At 39.7% G+C, this 20,130-nt stretch overlaps 1 protein-coding gene across 3 annotated transcripts in view; it reads right to left on the bottom strand.

Annotated features, from left to right (window-relative positions):
- The window catches only part of Eps8 (epidermal growth factor receptor pathway substrate 8), a 106,584-nt gene that overhangs the window by 31,720 nt on the left and 54,734 nt on the right, over positions 1–20,130 (bottom strand). For all 3 annotated transcript variants that reach the window (XM_004626096.3, XM_023709542.1, XM_023709543.1), the window contains 8 exons: positions 18,116–18,198; positions 17,479–17,615; positions 13,662–13,735; positions 12,462–12,588; positions 10,221–10,309; positions 9,601–9,675; positions 1,729–1,877; positions 609–792 (listed from right to left, as the gene is read on the bottom strand). In XM_004626096.3, coding sequence (XP_004626153.1) covers positions 609–792; positions 1,729–1,877; positions 9,601–9,675; positions 10,221–10,309; positions 12,462–12,588; positions 13,662–13,735; positions 17,479–17,615; positions 18,116–18,198 — 918 coding nt within the window. The remainder of the gene's footprint in view (positions 1–608; positions 793–1,728; positions 1,878–9,600; positions 9,676–10,220; positions 10,310–12,461; positions 12,589–13,661; positions 13,736–17,478; positions 17,616–18,115; positions 18,199–20,130) is intronic.

The raw sequence follows: 20,130 nt of genomic DNA on the forward strand, positions 1-20,130 counted from the left end.
GGAGGAGGAGGAGGAGGAGGAGGAGGAGGAGGAGGGAAACAAGAAGGGAGATGAATGGAAAGAAGAGAAGGAGTGGCAAGGAAACAAGAAAGGAAAGAAGGAGGGGAGACAAAAAGGAAGGGGAGAGAGGGACGGAGGGGAGAAGGGGAGAGAGGGAAATAGGTAAGCAAGTACCAGAGAGGGAAAGGCAAGCAGGACGCACTAGAGTGGTTAACAAAGCTCCCTGGGGAACACTTGGAGGATGCAGATTCAGAGAACTGTCTGGAAAGTATGACAGAAGGAGAGAAAAACAGGAAGAAACAAGCCCAGGGTCAGTAGGACAAGCCCCAGCCAGGGAGAGAAAGGAATGCACAGAAAGGCTGGTACTACCAGGACTGGGGGAGGGCGGACCGCCTGCCTGAGAATGACCTGAGCTGTGGGTCGAGAACAGGAGAAGAGGAAGGATTGTCACAGGCACTACAAAGAGGAAAGGGACAGGTAACGCAGGGTGGCAGGAGAGGGTGCCACTCAGTCACTGATTCTAGACAAAGCTTCAGGTTATGGAGAACTCAGTACCCCAATCACAAGAGAAGGCATGACTGACAGGAAAAGATGTGGAGGGACTGTACCTCTGTGGACAATCTCTTCATGTCCTGCTTGCGCTGGTGCTCTGCCACATTGGCCACGGACTCCGCCAGGTGATAGAGGTCTTGTTCCTTTGGGGTCCCCAGGAAGTTCAGCATCGGGGGCTCCCAGCCATTGCGGAACCGTGGGACATAAGGTGGGATAAACTTTTCTTTTGGCCACTCTGCTCTGTAGGTTGTGTGAACAAGAAAGTTAGCTGGGCTCACCCCTACAAGGTCCGCATTTCAAAGATAACAGTACGACTACTCAAAAACAACACATGCCTCATCCGCCCTCTGTTCATGGAAAACATGTTTGCAAATACATTTCACACTGATGAAACGTAAGAGATTCACTTCTGCGGCAGGACTTGTTTTCACTACATGGCTTCAAGTCTTCATTAAATTCAACTTTTTTTTATCTTTATTTTTTAAATTTTTTATATCAATTTTATTGAGAAACAAATAGCAATGAGACAGTTTCAAAACTGATTTGTAGGACAGTTTCAATAATTAATACATTGCATATTGTTGCCTTCGTAGTGGTTATTCATAGTACAAGAGGCAGACACGATGTCCTGTCCAAACACTATTTAGAACAAATCTTGCTTCTCATTGAGTTAAGAGAAAGTAGCTATATATTTATGACTTTGTAGAAAATACTTAACCTCTCTGGGCTTCACTCCCTTCATTTGTGCAACAAAGACAATAACAGGACCTCTGTAAAGTATATGGGACAACATACAGCATACCCTGTCTTAAAGCCATACATATACATATGTGTTTGTAAGTATATGCACACCTATATCGACAGTGGTATAATCTGTTGATTGTAAATACCAGCTCTCCCATGAAATCTTGTAACTCTGCTCTCCACAACTTCCTCCTGGCTGCACCATCTTATCAACCAAGCCCGCTCTGGTAAGGACTCACTCCCGGCCTGTGTCATGCACGATATACGGCATATACTTGTAATCTCCTTCGCTTGACTTCAGGCCTGAAGTTAGGCTTTTGTTATCCTGTAACACCTTGTCCTTCATTCGTAGAAAGCTACATAAATATCTCACTAGATCAATGAACAACACTTACAGCACTCGTGTTAAGTGCCGAGTTGGAATATGCTTACCTGGCTTTCATCCAGGCTTCGCCCAGGGACAGCCACAGCTGCCGCTCATCGGGGTTGACAGTATAATTCAAGAAATCAATTGTGTCCTTATTCAGTAAGGGGCTGAGTACTGAACCGGCCAGTTCAGGACCCCCTGTGGCCTGTACCACCTAGAAGGATAATAAATCACTTTATTTTAGCAAGAAGATGGCTATTATTTGTGTCTTTTGAAACTGTGCAGTCAAAACCCCATGTCAAAGCAAGCACTTTTTTACATATTCAATTAAATTCTGGTGATTCGGCAATACAACATATTGCCAAATGAAAAAGAGCCTACAAAATTGACCCATCTAAAAAGTGGCTTAAGTTCCAAAATGAAAATTAATAACTTAACAACAGCCACACAGCTACCTTATGGTTTCACTTAACTATAGTCTCACTGAAAAACACTAATAGCTATGCAGACAATTCCTCATTATTTGACCTAGCTGTATTTTTTTCTATTATATATAGAAAAATATATATTTATATATTATATATATGTATGAAAATCTCCTATGCCAAACTCGAAAAATATGGTTCCATGAATCAGACATTAACAGCACTGAGAGAAAAGAGCCTCAAAATAAAGTCCACGGTTGTGACTATTCAAGAAATTAAAACTAAAAGTCAGGAGCAGAGACAGAAGAATGAATTCTGCTCAAATCAATGCTGTTCACCTCTAGAATTTAATTGTAGGAGATTTCTCTGACTAAACTGGACAACTGAACAACTAGCAACACCTAACAGGCGCAACCCCCTGATAAGCAAATGGTAGGCAGATGTCCACAACTTGCTCTGGTTTTGCTCCTGAGGAGCTATCTTCTGGCTGAAGAATGATAGTTATCTCCTACTGAGGACACCAGATCCTTTATAAAAATCTCACCTTTTGGGGCTGGGGAGATAGCTCAGTGGAATAAGCACTTGCCTGGCAAGCACAAGGACCTGAGTTCAATCCCTGGTTCCGAAAAAAAAAAAAAAAAAAAAATCTCACCTTTTCAGAGACATGGCATAAAATGAAGGGGTGTTTTATGAATGGCTCCAGGCCAAGAGTCAATTTCTCATGCACCATCTAGGTGTTGCGAGCAGGCCTTGCTGCTCAATGCCTCTGTGTATTTGCACACAGTCCCCAGTTTGCCAGAACCGTTGACCCATCCCTCAGAGGCCTAGTCAGGTACTGCTTCCACTGTGAATCCTTTCTTAAGCCCACAGTGGAACTCCTGATGTACAGCCTCCCACCTATATCCATAAAATAATATATATACACTAGTAACACATTGCAAATTTCAACATATTTTTCAGTTTTCTCCTCACTTGAGGATTTGGACTAAGACTTATTTGACTTTGAACTGCAGAAAAAAATATTAAGGTAAAAAAGTAAAAACAAATGAAAGAAAAGATGGTGGTAGGCTGACTAATTTGAGAGCAAAACCTACTCTTATATTTGGTCCATTATCATTTTTTTAATGTATTTAGTACAAGGTCTACAGGGTCTCACTACATAGATTGGACTCATAGTGATCCACCTGTTTTCAGCCTCCCAAGCACTGGAATTACAGGCACGCATCACCACGTCCATTATTATTTTTTTTAATGCATTTGATTGTTACAGGGTCTCACTACACAGCTTGTACTCCTGGTGATCCTCCTGCTTTCAGCCTCCCCAGAGCTGTGATTATGAGCTTACACCACTATGCCCAGACTCTATAGCCAGCTCAGCCCTCCCTGGGGATGGGGCTGGTATGGCATATGGTTCCTGAGATCTAACCTTGGTCCCTGCACTTGCTAATCAGGTGCTTAGTCCACTGAGCTATCTTGTGGGCCACTGGCCCATTAAATTTTAACTTCCAAGCCCACAAGCATTTTCTGAAAACATACAGAGATAACAAAGAGGGAGGCTTAAAAAAGAAAAAGGAATAGAGAATTTCACATTCTTTGGTTTCACAGATGGAAGAACAAATGAAATGAAATAAAAGTAAGTAAAAGGCTATGGGCAGGCATACCTTCAAGAGTGGGGTCAGGCACATACACATGCATCAGTGCTTTGGCTAAGCTTGTGAGCTTAGTGCACTTACAGGGGAGGGGCTCAAAAAATCACTCAACTCTGCCTGACCCATTGTAGGCCTAGAATAAGTGTCCCTTTCCATCTCTCCCTTTCCATCTCACCTATCCAAGTAAAATGTCTGCAAGCCTATGGAAAAAATACTAATTGGAGTGACAGAAGAGTTAGGACTGGAGAGTTAATTAACTAGTCATTTTTGAGAAAGACAAAGACAAAATGAACAATGGTTTTTGATACAAAGCCTGATCATGAAGATTAGTTGCAGGTCAAGAGGAGAATTCCTATTGTTTTACTGTAGTTTGTGTGATGACTAGGTTTCTACTTATGAAAGAGATGCTCAAAATTGCTTTATGGATAATACTTATTGAATCTAAAAGATACTCTTGGAAGTATTATAGAACAAAGAATATAGATATTCTGCATAAGCTAGTATTGACTTCTTCGCACATGGAAGGCCTTGATCTAAATTTTACAAATTATACAACAAGAATTATCCAACAATAATGAGGCAAGTAGAAATTGGATGCTCTATGCACATTAATGAATCCATAAATTAATGATGCAGTACTGAACTTTCACTTTTGAATCTCTTACTGCTCATCTTCTGACATTCATTCCAATAAGCTTACTTAGCTTCCTATGATTGAAGCAATGCTAATTTTTCATTTTAGATTCGACCTCTGGTCTTTTCTACATATGCCTGATGAAAGAATAATGAGATTTATATACCTATTATTTGGATTCTCTGTTTTCTGATACTCAAGAAAATCTATGAGAAATGCTGTATCCCCCCCCCCGCCTCCTTTTTTTTCCATTTATGTATTTGGCACAGGGTTTCACTCTACGGCTCAAACTCATACTGATCCTCCTGTTTTCAGCCTCCCCAGCGCTGGGATTACAGACACGCGTCACCATGCCCAGTCTCAGTTGCCAGCTCAGTGTGCCTCAGGGGTGGGGCCAGCATGGCATGTGTTCGATTCCTGGTCCCTGAGCTTGCCAAAGCAGGCACTCTGTCTGCTGAGCTATCATGCCAACCCTTGTATTTTTCCACTTTAAATTCCGAAGAACTCAATGGTCATAATTTTGATATGCTCTAAACTCACTATTAGTGAAATATATCTCTTTCTTATGCCTGTATTTTTAAAAAAAAAATAGAACTGAAAGAGTAATCATATCATGCAAACAATTTTTCCTTATTGGTATTATTATTTAATAAGCAAATCATTTGATTTTTTGATAGGATGAACCACTTATAATCACTCCATATATTTCTGTTTTCCTCCATAAAATGGAAAACTCTTCCATCCTATAAAAATTTAAAAGATTCTGCCTTCTCTACTCCTGTTTCATTTGTCTTCTTCAGGTAATAAATTCATAGAATTATGCAGAAGTGTGTCTATTGAGATTTCTCAAAGGTGAGATCTTCGTCTTAGAGTAATGAGCAATTACTCCATTTGTATTTTGTTGACATGCTTTCCCCGAATTCCAGCACTTTTCTATGTGTACTCTTAAATATTACTTCATCTAAGTCTCCCAAGTATCTCAGAAGGCAAGAGACAGCTGGCTGTATCTAACACCACCTTGGAAAAATTGCTATCTTATAATATGCAAATGTACAAAATATAAAATGAGAAGGCAAACATATTACAGAACTGATTCATTAAATAAGGAAATAAGGACAAGGTATGCCTGGTATATAAAATTTAGAAAATGAAGCTATATATCTTGAGTCCTGGTCTGTGACACAATGGTATAATGGTTTGTTAGATAAACTCATGGAACCACCTGCTATGGATGAGATACAAAATCCTTCCCTCTACCTCAAGCATCATGGTTCAGAGGCAGGGTGTTTGGAAGGTAGCTAGGCCATAGGGACACTGTACTCAGCAGTGGATGAGTCTACCAGTGAGTTCTTAGCTGACTGCTCTATTTGGGCATGGAGCCTAGTTGGAAGATGTGGGATAGAGAATCCCTGGCATGCTAACAGCCAAGCTTGATGTGTGACTCTCATCAGAATTTAGAAGATGAGAATGGTGAGAAGAATGTGGACAGTAAAGGCCAGGCTCAGGATCTTTCAGCTAGGAATGAAGACTCTACTGGAAAATCCATTAGAGGATATGTATGCTTCATTCTGGAAAAGAATTTGTCTATATTGTACTCATATCCCAAGACTTTGCATGAGGTTGAAATTAGAGGTGCTGGTCTAGTTGATTTGGTATAGGAAATTCCAAGATAGAGGCTAAGGAATGTGCCTTCTGACTGATTTTTCCCAAGTTTACAGTGATAATCAGGAACAAAAAACAGAGTCAAATGATAGGAAGCTTATTAAGAAAGGAAGCCCTTGTAATGTGGGGCAAGAGGAGTGTGGTTTCTAAATACGATAGCATTGAAAAGAAGCTCCTTTGTATCAAGACAATAGGAAAGATGGCCTGAAGGTTATCAGGAATCAGGAAGATCTCATACAACATAAGCACCAAGGCACGAAAGTATAAGGCTTTCTAAGGAAAAGAGAGCCCCTGGACCTCCTGCTCCAGAAGAGCTACAGAGGAAATTAGTTCCTTGGGTCTCATTTCACTGTGCTCAGCCATGCCACTCAGAGACCACTGCAACTATAGTCCACGCTGCTGGTTAAGCTGGAAGTAGACTTGGGCATCATCCATGTGGTGCTAGTTCTTAGGGTATGCAAAAAGGCCTGGGAAACTAAGCAAGTTGCACCTGAAAGGGCAATGTGCACCACTGTGAGAGTAAGATGAAGGTGTGGTGGAGACTTTAGAAATTTCGAGATCCCAGAAATGAGGACTGTCTTTTAAGAAAATTTCTGGCAGTGAATAGAGCCAGAGAGGTCATGTGGGTTGCAACCAACAAGGCCATAGGGGCAGGACTGACCAAGCCCTCTGAAGCTTATGTCTGGTCATGACCTGGCCCAGATGGCTGCCACATAACTATGGGTGTTATTGCTTTTCCTGAAAATTGTTGATCTTGCTTTGGTCAGATTCCTTTTATCCCCATGTTCCTCCTTTTTGGGAAAATGCTATTGTTACAACTGAAGTAATATTAGTTTTTTAGGGGTTTTGTCGGTACCAAGGATTGAACTCGGGACCTTATGCTTATGCTACTGAGCTATACCGTCCACACTTTTCCTTCTCTTTGGAATGGAAATGTTTACCTTGTATCACTCATTGTATGTGGCAAGTGTTTTAACTTTATTTTCGATTTTTACAGGGGCACACAGCCAATACTTTATCTTGAATCTCAAATGAACTTGAATTTTAGACTTGAAACTTTCAGTAATGTTAGGTCTGTGAAGACTTTGGTAACTTTTATAAATAGATTAACCACATTTTGTAAAATAGGATGGACTTGAGTCTTGAGGGTCAGAGCCAGATGTGGTTCAAATCTAAACTTTTCCCCCAAGTCTCATAGTTTAGAGGTTGGATTTATGGAAGGTGACTGGACCATGGCAATACTATACTCATCGGTGGAGGAGCCCACTGATGAGTTCCTAGCTCATTACATTGTTCTTAAGTCGGACCTGAGAAGGGGTTTCTGGGAAGGAGTATTCTTGTCCCTGGCTCCTTCTGTCTCTCCTCTTTCTGGCTGCTGTGACATGGAAACTTTCCTTTGCCGCACCCTTCTACAAAGCAGCTGGCTGTGGACTGAACCCACTGAAACTGTGAACCAAAATAAAGCTCTATTCCTGTAAGACATAGGTGCTGTGGATTTCCTCTTGGTGACAAGAAAGTGACAAATACACCATCCAGAAAATTGTTCCTCACAAACCATTTAATAACTATAAAAAATTATATCCCATGCAAAAAATACATACGCATGGGAAGAGAGATTTCTAGGGGTAAAACTGTAGTATGTCACATCAATATATCTGGCACATAGTAGGGATGCCAAAGGCTTCTTTTGTTCCCTGGAATGAGCTCTCCTCTTCCTTTTGAAAAGAAGCTCCGGCATTTACATGGCACATAACACCTAGCAGCTAGACATGGCCACATGAGCAAGTCTAGTTTTACTGGATATGGAAGAAATTGTGACTCCTTAAAACAATTTGGAGTCACTGAAAAATAAAGTGATTTTCTCTACACTTTATTTTCCTGTCTACAGCTCTTACAAGGACAGGGAGGCAAGCCAACTTCCAATGTACCCTGCTGGAAATATTTTCTTTATTTGGCTATCATGCTATAATAGTCTTCTGTTTTCCTTCTCCTTTACTACGTCTTCTCAGTCTTATTTTCTGGTTGACTCAATCAGTCCTTTATTTCTTTCCCTCAGTAACAACTGCTTCTTTAATGACATCATCCTTTGATATGATGTCATTAAATGCCTTTGATATACCCTTGATTCTCAAGTGGATATGCCCAGGCTTAATTTTTCCCTTGAATTTGAAATTCATATATTCAATTATCAGTACCATTTTCCACCTCTTGATGTAACTCAATTTTGACATGTCTGAAACCAAATTCCTCATCTCACTCCAAAATCCTCTTCTACCCATTGGCTTCTCCACCTCGAGATCATTTCGTCCTGCTCTTAGCCCAGACCCTCCAGTGGCACTGCAGTTCCTGCACAGTGGCACATCCATAGCAAATTAGCAACCAGAATCAGATTTTGTTTTACCACCCTTAATGCTGCAAGGTTCAAAGATCATAGTCTCACATTTGGATTATATTAATAGGCAGTCTTGCCCATTCTTAACTCAAATTTCTAAACAGTAAAACCAGAGAAATCCCTTGCTGCTTAAAATTCTCTATGTATTGAAGATCTCACAATCCCACACACAAACTAGATTTACACTCCAGTTGCCTTATCTCTTTCTAATCTCTTCTCTCTTGTTCAGCTTACATCACCATACCCACAGATTTCAAGAAGAAGCTTTACATGTCACCCTCTCTGAGCACTTATGTTAGCTGTTCTCTGAGATTTTTTCCTTTAGAAATCCACATGATTCTTTCCTTCTTTCCCTTGCTCCAATGTTATCTTCTTAGTGAGGTTTCTCTCAAAAACCCTATTCAAAAAGTATGATATTCTACAATACGCACAACCAGGTATGCATGAAACCACCTGGGGTACCCCTTGCTTCTTTTCTCTGCTCTAGCTTCCATGTAACATTTAATTTTTAGAACAATGCACCATTATGCAATTATTTACAATACTGGCTGTCCCTTCCACACTATAACAAAAGTTTCAACAAGGTAAGAATTTTCACCTATTTTGTTCTTCCTGAGCTATTACAATGCTAAATACATAGGTTCAATTACCTTTTGCTGAATAAATACATAAATGAATAAATGGCTCAGAAGATAGAACAACTAGAAATAATCTAGATCCGGTGTAATAGCATGCAGTAAAACCATCCAATCAGCATAGATTTCTTGCAATTAGCCTATTTTGTGATTAGAATAAAAATGTCCACATATTTCATGCCATTGAATAATATACATTGGCATGTACTGATGAAAAGATCAGTTTTTCATCTCTAAAATACAGTGCAAGTTTTCGTCTGTTCATTTCATTTTCTTTTCAGTTCTGGGGATCAAACCCTAGGCCATGCAGGTGCCAACTAGAAAAGTGCTCTACCACTGAACCACATGCCCAGTCCCAAGTTATGTGCTTGAACTGATGATTTCCAAGATTTTTTTAAACCCTTAAGTTTCACATTTTCAATGCTTACAAAGGTGGTAGGAGAAACAATACCCATGAAGGTAATGAAGAAAAGCTACTTATATAATCCAGGCAGACACTTGGGGGTCAAACAACATAATGATAAATTAATCAAATCTCACCATATTTAATGGAGTAAACAAAAAGTGAACCAAATCTGAAGCGCTGGGGTTCTGGATATGAGATTTCAACTTGGCCTGAAACATGAAAAGAACAAACAAGTAATAAGCAAAGGATGCAAACTGATAGACTCAAAGGAGGAGCTCCTTGCAACCAACTTCACTTCAGTGTGTTCATTAGTATGGAGAGAATGACAATTATGAGGAGTCAGCTCTAAAAAACACTCTCCAGTCACTATATTTTTACTAAGATATACATGTTTTACAATTTGTCTATCTCATTAAAAGCCAATCAAAATGCACATTCAAAAATATCAATAAGAACAATGTTGAAAGGTTTGTATTAATAGTGTTTAGACAAAATATCATGTCTATACCTTGTCCTCTGAATAACTACTACAAAGACAACAATATGTAACGTATTAAGTATTGTAACTGTGCTACTAACCTGTTTTGAAACTGTTTTATTGCTATTTTATCTTTTTTTCTTATTAAGATGAATAAAAAAATTTTTAAAGAGAAAAAAAGAACAACTTTATCTCTTAGTTTGTACAACATCCTGGCTGATCTTTGATTTTTAAATTTATTTTATCTAATTATATATGCATGTATTTTTCACTTACCAGAAGGTTAAATCCATGCTTAAACTTCTGGAAACAGTCAATAAACTCGTCAGGAGGTGGAGGTTTTGCTCTTAGGGTTAAGACACCCTCTAATAAAATAAACAAGAGTAGGTGAGAATCAAATTCCAAGGAAATGCATTAAATGAAAAACAAAAATCATATTTACATCTGAAAACTTTGACAGTTACACCAGACTTATCACCTTGTTATTCTACTACATCTCATGGTGTGACAGCAACAATTTTTTTTTTTTCAGTACAGGGGATTGAACTCTGGACCCTGTGCTTGCCCGGCAAGCACTTATTCTACTGAGCTATCTCCCCAGCCACTGAGCTATCTCCCTGGCCGACTGCAACAAATTTAAAAGATTGAAAGTCTGAGTGGATTCCTTCTCTCTTAGGCCTTACCAATAATTCATTGACTCTATAAGTATGTATTCTAGTCTTTCTAAGGGTCCACTGCTGTGTTTGTCATTGTGAAGATTGCAAGTTACAAGACCCTGCCCATAAGGGCCTTAAAATAGAAAAAGGACCTGAATCAGATAGGTAACAAAGATGTATCCATCTCATGTTATGAGAAGAGACTGCATCTGATTGAGGGCATGAGAAAATGTACAACTACAAGATGCTTCAAGGGAAAATAAATTTTAACACAGAATTATAAAAGTTTCTTCCAGGGCTATTTGACGAAAATATCATGCTTGAATACAAGCAACATAAGGGACAAATAAATTGCATATATAATAAACAACAAACCAGAGAGACGTAAGAGTGACTAGGTGGATCAAGGTCAGTTTGTGGATGACCTTGATTCTCAGTGTGAGGAGCTGGAGAATAGAATGTGGAATACGCTTTACAGCAGAAGCATGAGGATGCTGACTTCACACTTTAAGGAGGCAGTTCTCACTGCACAAGAGAGAGGAGGGCTGGACCTGCTGAGAAAGTGTGTGCGAGAGGGAATAGTCATAGTTTGACCTGATGTTAATTATGAAAATGAAAAGGGAAGATAGTTGGATGTGGGAAATATTGATAAGATAAATCATTGATGGCTCTGAGCCTCAGAATGAAATCAAAGAAGACTCTGTGGGTCTGAGTCTGGGTGGCCAAGATGAGGGTATTTCTTTGTAAAGAACAGGGGAAGAGTAGTAGGTTGAGATACCATGAAGCAATACTTTATTTTCATTTATGTATTTGGTACAGGGTCTTACTATGCAGCTCGGATTCGTGATCTTCCTGTTTTAAGCCTCCCCAGCGCTGGGTTCAAAGGTGTGCACCACCATGCCCCGACTGGATCACAAGCTCAGTGTGCCCCAGGGGTGGGGCTGGTGCAGCATGCGGGACCAGGGTTCAATCCCTGTGCTTGCCAAAGCAGGCGCGTATCTGCTGAGGTATCTCAAGGCCCTTGAAGCAACATTTTAATTTCCTGTGTGGAGTAAGGTACGTCTAGGTGGGCTCAGTCAGAAGACAATGCTAAACTTACATTATAAACTTCCATGTTTATAATTTTATGCACCTGGAGGGATTGTAAATATTGAATGTCAACAGACTTCAAATTCATTATATGTAACTTTATCAATGAATGTATTGCTTAGAGTTTTGTCATAATAAATTCAAATCTTTGATATTCTAAAATATTTTAGGGTCCGGGAAGATAGCTTTGGGGCCAGGGAGATAGCTCAGTAGAATAAGCGCTTGCCTGGCAAGCCCAAGGGCCTGAGTCCAATCCCTGGTTCCGCAAAATAAATAAATAAATAAGAATTGAGATGTATAATAAAACATATCCAGATGAAAGAATGGATCTGAGACTTTCCTTGATCAACACTGATGTCCACTCTCTAACACAAACTGTCTACAGATGGCCCACCACCTGAACCTAGAATCTCTGATCCAGGGTGTGCAACCCAGGATCCTGCCTCATTACAGCCAACTGGGAAGCAGAAGGAACTCTTCCCGGGGTGCATGGAGTTCTCTACCTACATGTATGGTGCTGTCCCCAGCCAGATAAATAGATCTTTTTTTTTTTTTTTTTTTTTTTTTGGAGGAACCAGGGATTGAACTCAGGCCCTTGAGCTTGCCAGGCAAGTGTTTATTCTACTGAGCTATACCCTGGCCCCAGATAAAGAGATCTTGCTCCACTGTCCACGGTGTTTTGCTAGTTCACAGAGACAGAATTCTACCAAGTAAAATCACCATCAAGCACAGCACTGAACCGTATCTAAAAGATTTTAAAAAGCCAACTTACCTCCTGGTCCTTTCCTTTTACCTTTCTTGGTTTTCTTCCTTTTAGCAAGCTCAGAAAATGCTTCAGCAGCTTTTTGGAGTTTTGTGATAAAAAATTCAATGTCATCCAAAATATGGTTTAAAATTTGCTGGAATTAGAAATTGTAGAATAACATTTAAAAAAGCTAAAAAATCACTATTTTTGCCTTAAAGCTAGTTAGTAAACAACAAAAATCTGTATTAAAATAAAGAAAACAAGGAAGGAAAGAAGAGAAGGAGGAAAGTGGGGAAAGAAGAGAAGGCGGAAAGTAGGCATTAAACACCCAAGCAAAGTTTAAGCTTGATTGCTAATTCTAAGGGAAAATTGAGCTAAGCATAGCTGTGGCTAAATTCTGACCTCCATAATTTTAGTTTCATTTGCTCTGCTTTCAGTAGCATCAAGAAAGCACTCATAATGCCTACTTAGATTATTATTTTAAATTACTCTAATTTTCTCATAGTGTTCTCACCACACATAATGTCTAATAATATGATGTGAAAATTAAACTCCACATTCAAATTCCTTTAATTCTTCACTTCCAAATAAGCTGGGAATTAACAATAGAAAAATTAATTATATGAACATCATATGTTATGGTTTGATCACAGGACATTGCTACTTTCCAAATAAACTATGAAGAAATAAAAAATAAAGCCATAGCCTATATAAAACAATACACTTACATCTTTATTCTTTAAAATGCCATTTAACTTTTATCGTTCAAGTATTCTAAAGTACAATCTTATTTGTCTCCTAGTAAGCCTTATGAAAAAGATGCCTCAATTATTAACTACAAACTATAGGAAAAGGATAATTGAACTACGCTTTAAACCTAAAGTCCATTTAAAGTCCTTTGTTAATCTAGTTCATATGTTCATTCTTGTGAGACAGTATAAGTCTACCAAATAAATATTTGTAGAAAAGCAAGCACATTTAAAGACAAAAGTAATTCAGAAGGCATCATGAAGCCTGGCGATGTCGCTCAGTGGCATAGCACCTGCCTGGGAAGGTGTGAGGCCCTGGGTTCCATTCCCAGTACCAAAAGCAAATAAAGGCATAATCATCACTGGGAAGTGGAGACAGAGTTTCCACAGAGCAATTCTACTGAAGTTACCTTTATTTCACTTTATCATTTTTCCTCTTTAAATCAAAGCCAAGGACCCAAGCAGCTGCTGCACTTACCACGTCCCTGTCGATGCGGGCCGCCATCAGCTCAGGTGTTTCTTCCTGCTCCTGATACTGCCTGGGTTTCTCAACTAAAAGAAGGAGAATCATCAGTCTCACACCCTGCTCCTAAGGCAGTACCAATCCAGACAATTAAAGCATGAGAACCAACTAGAACAGAATGCCAGTGGCATAAAGGAACACTTGTAGGCAAAAATCAAAATGTTCCCATCATCCTTGAGAGTCATTCTTGCCACCATCAGCAGATGTACATGGGGCTTCTGACCCTTAAGACGGTTTTCTGTCCTCTATGTTATTTGCCTACCCTAGTTGAGGACCTGAGGACCAGCCCTACGTTAGAATCCTTGCATTTCTATACAGGAAAGATTATAAAACAGATCTTCATCCTCAGCTTCTCAAGAAGTGGTCAACTACAAACTGGGTTTGGTGGCACATGCCTGTCATCACAGCATTCAGGAGGCTGAGACAGGAGGATCACATGTCTGAGGGCTCCCTGGGCTACTTAAAGAATAACACACCTGCCTGCACTTTATAATGAGATATTGTCTTAAAGCAACAAAACACAAGAAGACCACAAACGACAAGAACATGGCCAACTAAATTCTGAAGCAACAGTGCTATGAATTTTTATGTATCTCTGTGACTGCACTAAAGCTTCATCAATTTTGAAAATAGTGTTTCTTAAATCCTATTTGAAATGAAGTTTAAGTCCCACGATTTTAGGTTCATTAATTTTAAGCCACATGCCTTAAATGAGAAACACATTCAGGATTTTGCAAATTCAAGAACAGATGTCTCAAGAGTATTTCTAATATTAAGGTAGCTCAGTCGGCTACAGCGTGGTGTTATGCAGAAGGTCATTATCATGAACTCCTTCCTGACGTCAGTTGACACCATCACTGAACATCAATATTTCATAGTAAATTAAACTTAAAATATATGGATGGAACAAGATCAATAGATCACAATTAATGGAACTATAACTCAAAATACAGCATTATGACTCACGAAGTTCAATATACATAATTGCAAAAAAAAAAACCCTGCAAATTTGGTATTGCTCAGCCTCCTTTGTGTTTTCATTACCCATAAATGGAACATTCGCCAAAAAAGAAAAAAAAGAGATCACTGAGTCTTACCACAATTAGTGTCTGTAACTACTTTGAAATTTCTATGTAGGAAATCTTGCCAGCTAGCTTGCTGTTTGTATATGGTTAGCACCCAGCTGGCTACAGTATACTACAGAAATCAAGAAGTGGAAAGTGAAATAGTACCAGTAGCAAGACCATTGAGAGGTCCCAGAGTATCATCTGGGGAGCAAAGTAAGTGGAAGATACCTGATTTCTAGGGCTTCGGCAGCTCTGAGATGCCACCACCTCCACTGTTCCACTATCATCATTTTTGTAACTCAGAGTAGCTCTCCCTTGGGGTAGAGCTCTTTCCCTCGGAGAGCTGGGGTAGGCTCCTTCCCAAGGCGCTAGGAAGCCTGAATAACCAAAGCCTCCAAGGAAATCAGAATGACACTCCTTTGGGGGGCTTTTCAACTAAAACTGGCCTGTGTCCAGACAGAATCTCATGCACTAAGTATCATTCTCGGTGACCTAGCAGTAAACTAGAAGATCTGAAAATAGGGATTTCACTGTATTTAGAAGACATTACAGAGACTATTTTAAACCAGAGCCCATCAGAGTCAGAAACCCCTCTGAGATAAATCTTTTCTTCACTATAAATAATATTAAGTTTGATATATATTTTACCAATTTGTTCAGAATGTCTGAAATTTGAGATGTTGTATCATCTCTTGACTTCAAGACTACTTTGACATCTCAAAACAACAGGGCCAGGGAAATGGCTCAGTAGAATAAGCACTTGCCTAGCAAGTGCAAGGGTCTGAGTTCCATCCCCAGTTCTGCAAAAACAATAACAACAAAAAAGAAAGAAACAAAAAGCAACAACAAAAAAATAGACCAATGGGGCCAGGAAGATAGCTCAGCAGTCTAAAGCACCTACTTAGGCATGCTTAGGCAAGCAAAGGGACACAGTTTTCGATCCCAGCACAATATGCCATGCCTATCATGTCCCCAGGGCAGGCTGAGCAGGCCACCTTAAACAAAAATGTTGTTTTTTTCTCATTAAAATGAATTTTAAAATGGATCCTTTCCACCAAAATGATAACAAAAACACCTTAAGGACACAAAAAATAGAAAACATTATAAACTCCTACTTAGTCTTTTAAACACAATTTTGAAAATATAAGAAATCAAAATAAAACAGTAGACCCAGGAGATAGCTAATGGAAAGTGCCTGCTTGGAAAGTGTAAGGTAATGAGTTCAATCCTCAATACCACAGAAGGAAGGAAAGGAAAGAAAACAAAAGAAAGAGACAAGACAAGCAACAAAGCAAGCAAAAAATTCAGAAAAAGTAAATATCATTTGGAAAAATGGGAATGTTGAATTATGCGTATGGTCCCATACAAGGCAGTGTTATAGGTATTATTTGTTTTCAGAGTCACAGAAAGCCTTGAATTATTAACCTCATTTTACAGATGAGGCTAAAGTACAGAGCAGCAACTCTCCATGGTCACAGGGTAGACAGCGTCAGCGCTTGCCTCCAAGCCCAACTTTTGACCCACCAGACCCAAAGTGGAGTTCAATGCCACTCATCTTGGCAATCGTGTTATACTGGTTATCTGCACTACTAAGTCCCTTACCTGAATAATATTTTACTAGAAGAAACACTAAAGGTTTAAGAAGTTTCAATGGATAGGAAGCAAAAGGGTAAAGTTCTCCTCAAGTCTGAACTTGCTACATTCTAATTTAATCCTCTGTAAAATGAAGAGACTGGACCAAACTATTTTAAAGCATTTTTCAGTTATAATAATTTGTGATTCTAGTAAAATACTGTGACATAAAGTTACTCTAATTCCTATGCTGTAACTGTTTTCTTTTAAGAACAACGCCAAAGTGAAACAAGAGTAAATACATAGGGTCTTTCCGGCGAGCTCAGCCGGATGATAAATGCCCTTTCCTCCCTGCCCACTGCCAACTCCCTACCACTGTCCTTTTATCCCTGCTTTCAGCTACAACAACTCTGCCCACCAAGGTCAGTGCTGAGACAATAATAAGTGAAGGACTGAAATATTATCTTAAAAACAATAACCACAGGAAAGCCAACTTGGTCATCTTTTATTTGGTGTATATTGTTACTATTTGTGTTTCTTCTACTAGTCCATGGTTGCATACATAATGTTCACAGTCCTTTTTTGGACTTTTTTTGGACTTTTTTGGCACAGACATACAACACATCTTCATTCCTGTTGTCATCCCCTTCCTGTCCCCTAGGTCCCCTTTCTTTCGAGCTCTTGATCTCCCTCCCATTTGAGAAAAATCTGTCACCCAACTTCTTTTTATCTTTTTTTTTTCCCTCTTTGGCAGAACCAGGGATTGAACTCAGGCCCTTGTACTTGCCAGGGAAGTGCTTATTCTACAGAGCCACTTCCCCAGCCCCCATTTATCTATTTTTGTTTTGTTCATTTACATACTATATTCTTACCTGCCCATTAAGTACAACTCACTTTCACCATTAAAGGACAAAATCATCTTAATACCTCATTTATTAAAATACCTCATGCAAAGTCTTCCAGACAATAAGCTTAACAGTACAGTAGGTAAGGCTTAACTGTCCTTTAACTAAGGTTTAAGTTTTGAAAATTTAATTCAATTTCAGCTCAGAAAGTAGCATCAGATTTCAAAAGCAAGAACTACAGCACAATTCAACTCAGCGTTCATAAGGATTAATTTCAGGAACACTTACAGTCTCCTTGATCAGCGGCCCATGCAGACCAGGCTGCCACCCGGCTTCTCACATCCACCTGGGTGACCGTCCCAGGAGGCACAGGGGCAGGAGCTCTGGGCGGAGGCGGAATGCCAGGGTCTGCTTTGGAAATCATCCTACAAGCAATGAAAACAATCTTACTGCCGCTATTTCACTATAGATCCATGATCTCAATTTACACTATTTGTTCTTGAACTTCAAAAGAACTATGGGAAGGGGAAAAGGCATATGAGATAGAAAAGCACCAAGAAAGTGAAATTGAACTGAAAAACCAGGCTGAAATTTTTCCTACATCTCATGTCATTTGGAAAAGTTGTGAACCTGCTGCATGTTTAGTTTATATGAGCTCGGGTTATTTTCTTTGCAAAGGCCACTCATCTGTCATGGCTCTGTGACTTCTTCCAAGTAAAAGTCATGCCAGAGACACACATGGACACGGGGAGAAAAGAAGGGGTAGGAACATACAGGAAAACCAGAGCGGGCAGAGGAAGTGAGATAGCCGGTGTAAGCAGGTAAACAGAACAGCGTATCTCCATTGAACAGAATTTCTCTAAACCTACAAGAGAACAAAAGAAAGTAACCAAGTCTACCCCTCAATTTCCTTCAATGCCTTTACCTCAGGGCCTCTGGCCGCCTCTTCTGTTTGCCTCCTTTGCTGTCGCTGACTGCACTTTCAATATCTTCACTGATTAGGTTTGCCTGCAAGGAGAGACAAGTTACCTGGAAGGCCACAGATCCCCCACCAGCACCCTGAGTGGATTTAAACAGAAAAGGGACTCTATTCATTGTCTATATCAGTAAGAATCTCGATGCAAAAAGAAAGTCTTTTATCGGTTTTTAAAATATCACTCTTGTGTTTCATAGTGCTGGATTTTATGACAGGATTCGAAAGATAATGTAACTTTTAAAGATTAGCTAATTTGAAAAGTATAAACGTGTGCTTAAAATGAAATGGGCTAGGCATCTCTGCCTGTGGAGAAAGGCAGGGGTGAGAAGAATGTGCAAATAGAGGCTGCTTCCCTTTCTCTCCCTCAGGATCACCAGGTACCCATTAAGCCATAGAAATTATCACTCAATCCCTGCAGAGCCACTACTTGTTGACCTCAATCCTCAAAAGACTCGCTGACCAAATCCTCAAAGGACCATGGAAGGCCTGGTCCCCAAGCTGGGTGCCAAGAGGAGCTGATGGGAGCTTTAGGAAGGAGGCGGAGTGGAAGGAAGTTATGTCATCAGGGTGAGTCCTGGGGGAAGATACTGAGACCACAGCCTCATTTTTTCCTGGTTACCATGTGATGAGGAGCAGCTAGCTCCTCAGCCACCCGCCTCCTATCTTAACGTCCTGTGCTGTCTCAGGCCCAAACACAACAGGGCCCAGGGAGGGTGGCCAGAAGCCTCTGGAACTGCGAGCAAAACAAGACTTTGCTCCTAGTAAATTGATTACATCAGTATGTTGTCACCGTGACAAAACATCATGCAAGTGATAGAAATAGGTAGTGAATTTTTAAAGTTTAAAGTACTCTCCCTTGCCATGAAGACGGTGATTCCAATTTCTCTTGTCACTTGTTGGAGCAGATCTGAAGGTTGTCTTCATGGATGTTTTTATGAAACATGACCAAAACTATGTGACAGCTGAGCTGAGTGCAGCCCAAACGACAGGTGGGATTGCAGAACTAAGACCTGTCTCCACGTCCTTTATTCACTGGCTAGCACTATGCAACTTCTGGCTCATCCCCAAAGTCAAGACAGCCATGAAAAGTAAACATGTTGAATGGATTTAGGACGTTGAGGCCGCCATGACAGCATAAGAAGATACTCATGAAAGAGGATTTCCAGAACGGCTGCTTCAAAAAGCAGCAATAACGGGAAAGTGTGTCCAACATGACAGGTAATGTTTTGAGGGGGATTAATGACACTGTAGTAAAAGTTTTTAATATAAACATTTGCCACATTTTTCCATTAAACTTTGTACATTCATGAGACGAACATCAAATTAGGTTGCATCCTTTTGGGTAATCATGTTATTTTGTCATTTTGGGGAAAAATTGAACTTCTCACCAATAATAAAGTTTCCTAATATTCTTCTATCAATACTTTCCAAGGCTAGATTTTTCCTGGGAGCTAATGTGAGATTAGTGATTGACTTGTTTGTTTATGAAATTTATTTATAGTGAGTGATTATTGCTATATATAAATTATGGCTTATGTGCTCATATTTCATTTTTCTGCTTGATTATTTGTTGTAACTCTGTATTTTTTAAGTATGTATGCTGCATATACTTTTACAGTAAGCATTGGTAATCACAAAATTTTAGAGCTCAACAGAAATTTCAAGATCTTTAAATCTGTTCTTGTCCAGTTAGTGAAACAAAACATTTGTACGAAATGGCCTGGCCAACGTCATACTGCCAGTGAAATAAAGAGTGTCAATGCCTCCCAGGGCAGTCTACAAGGATGTCTTCATCCAAGTGAGACGTGAGAAACACTGAGTCAAAGACTTCCTATTATAAGAATAGAAAAACTAAGCATGGGGGCTGGGGAGATGGCTCAGTAGAATAAGTGCTTCCCTGGCAAACACAAGGGCCTGAGGTCAATCCCCAGTTCTGCAAAAAGAAAGAAAGAAAGAAAGAAAGA

The sequence above is a fragment of the Octodon degus genome, unplaced genomic scaffold (assembly GCF_000260255.1).
Source record: "Octodon degus isolate 3935 unplaced genomic scaffold, OctDeg1.0 scaffold00012, whole genome shotgun sequence".
NCBI lineage: Eukaryota > Metazoa > Chordata > Mammalia > Rodentia > Octodontidae > Octodon > Octodon degus.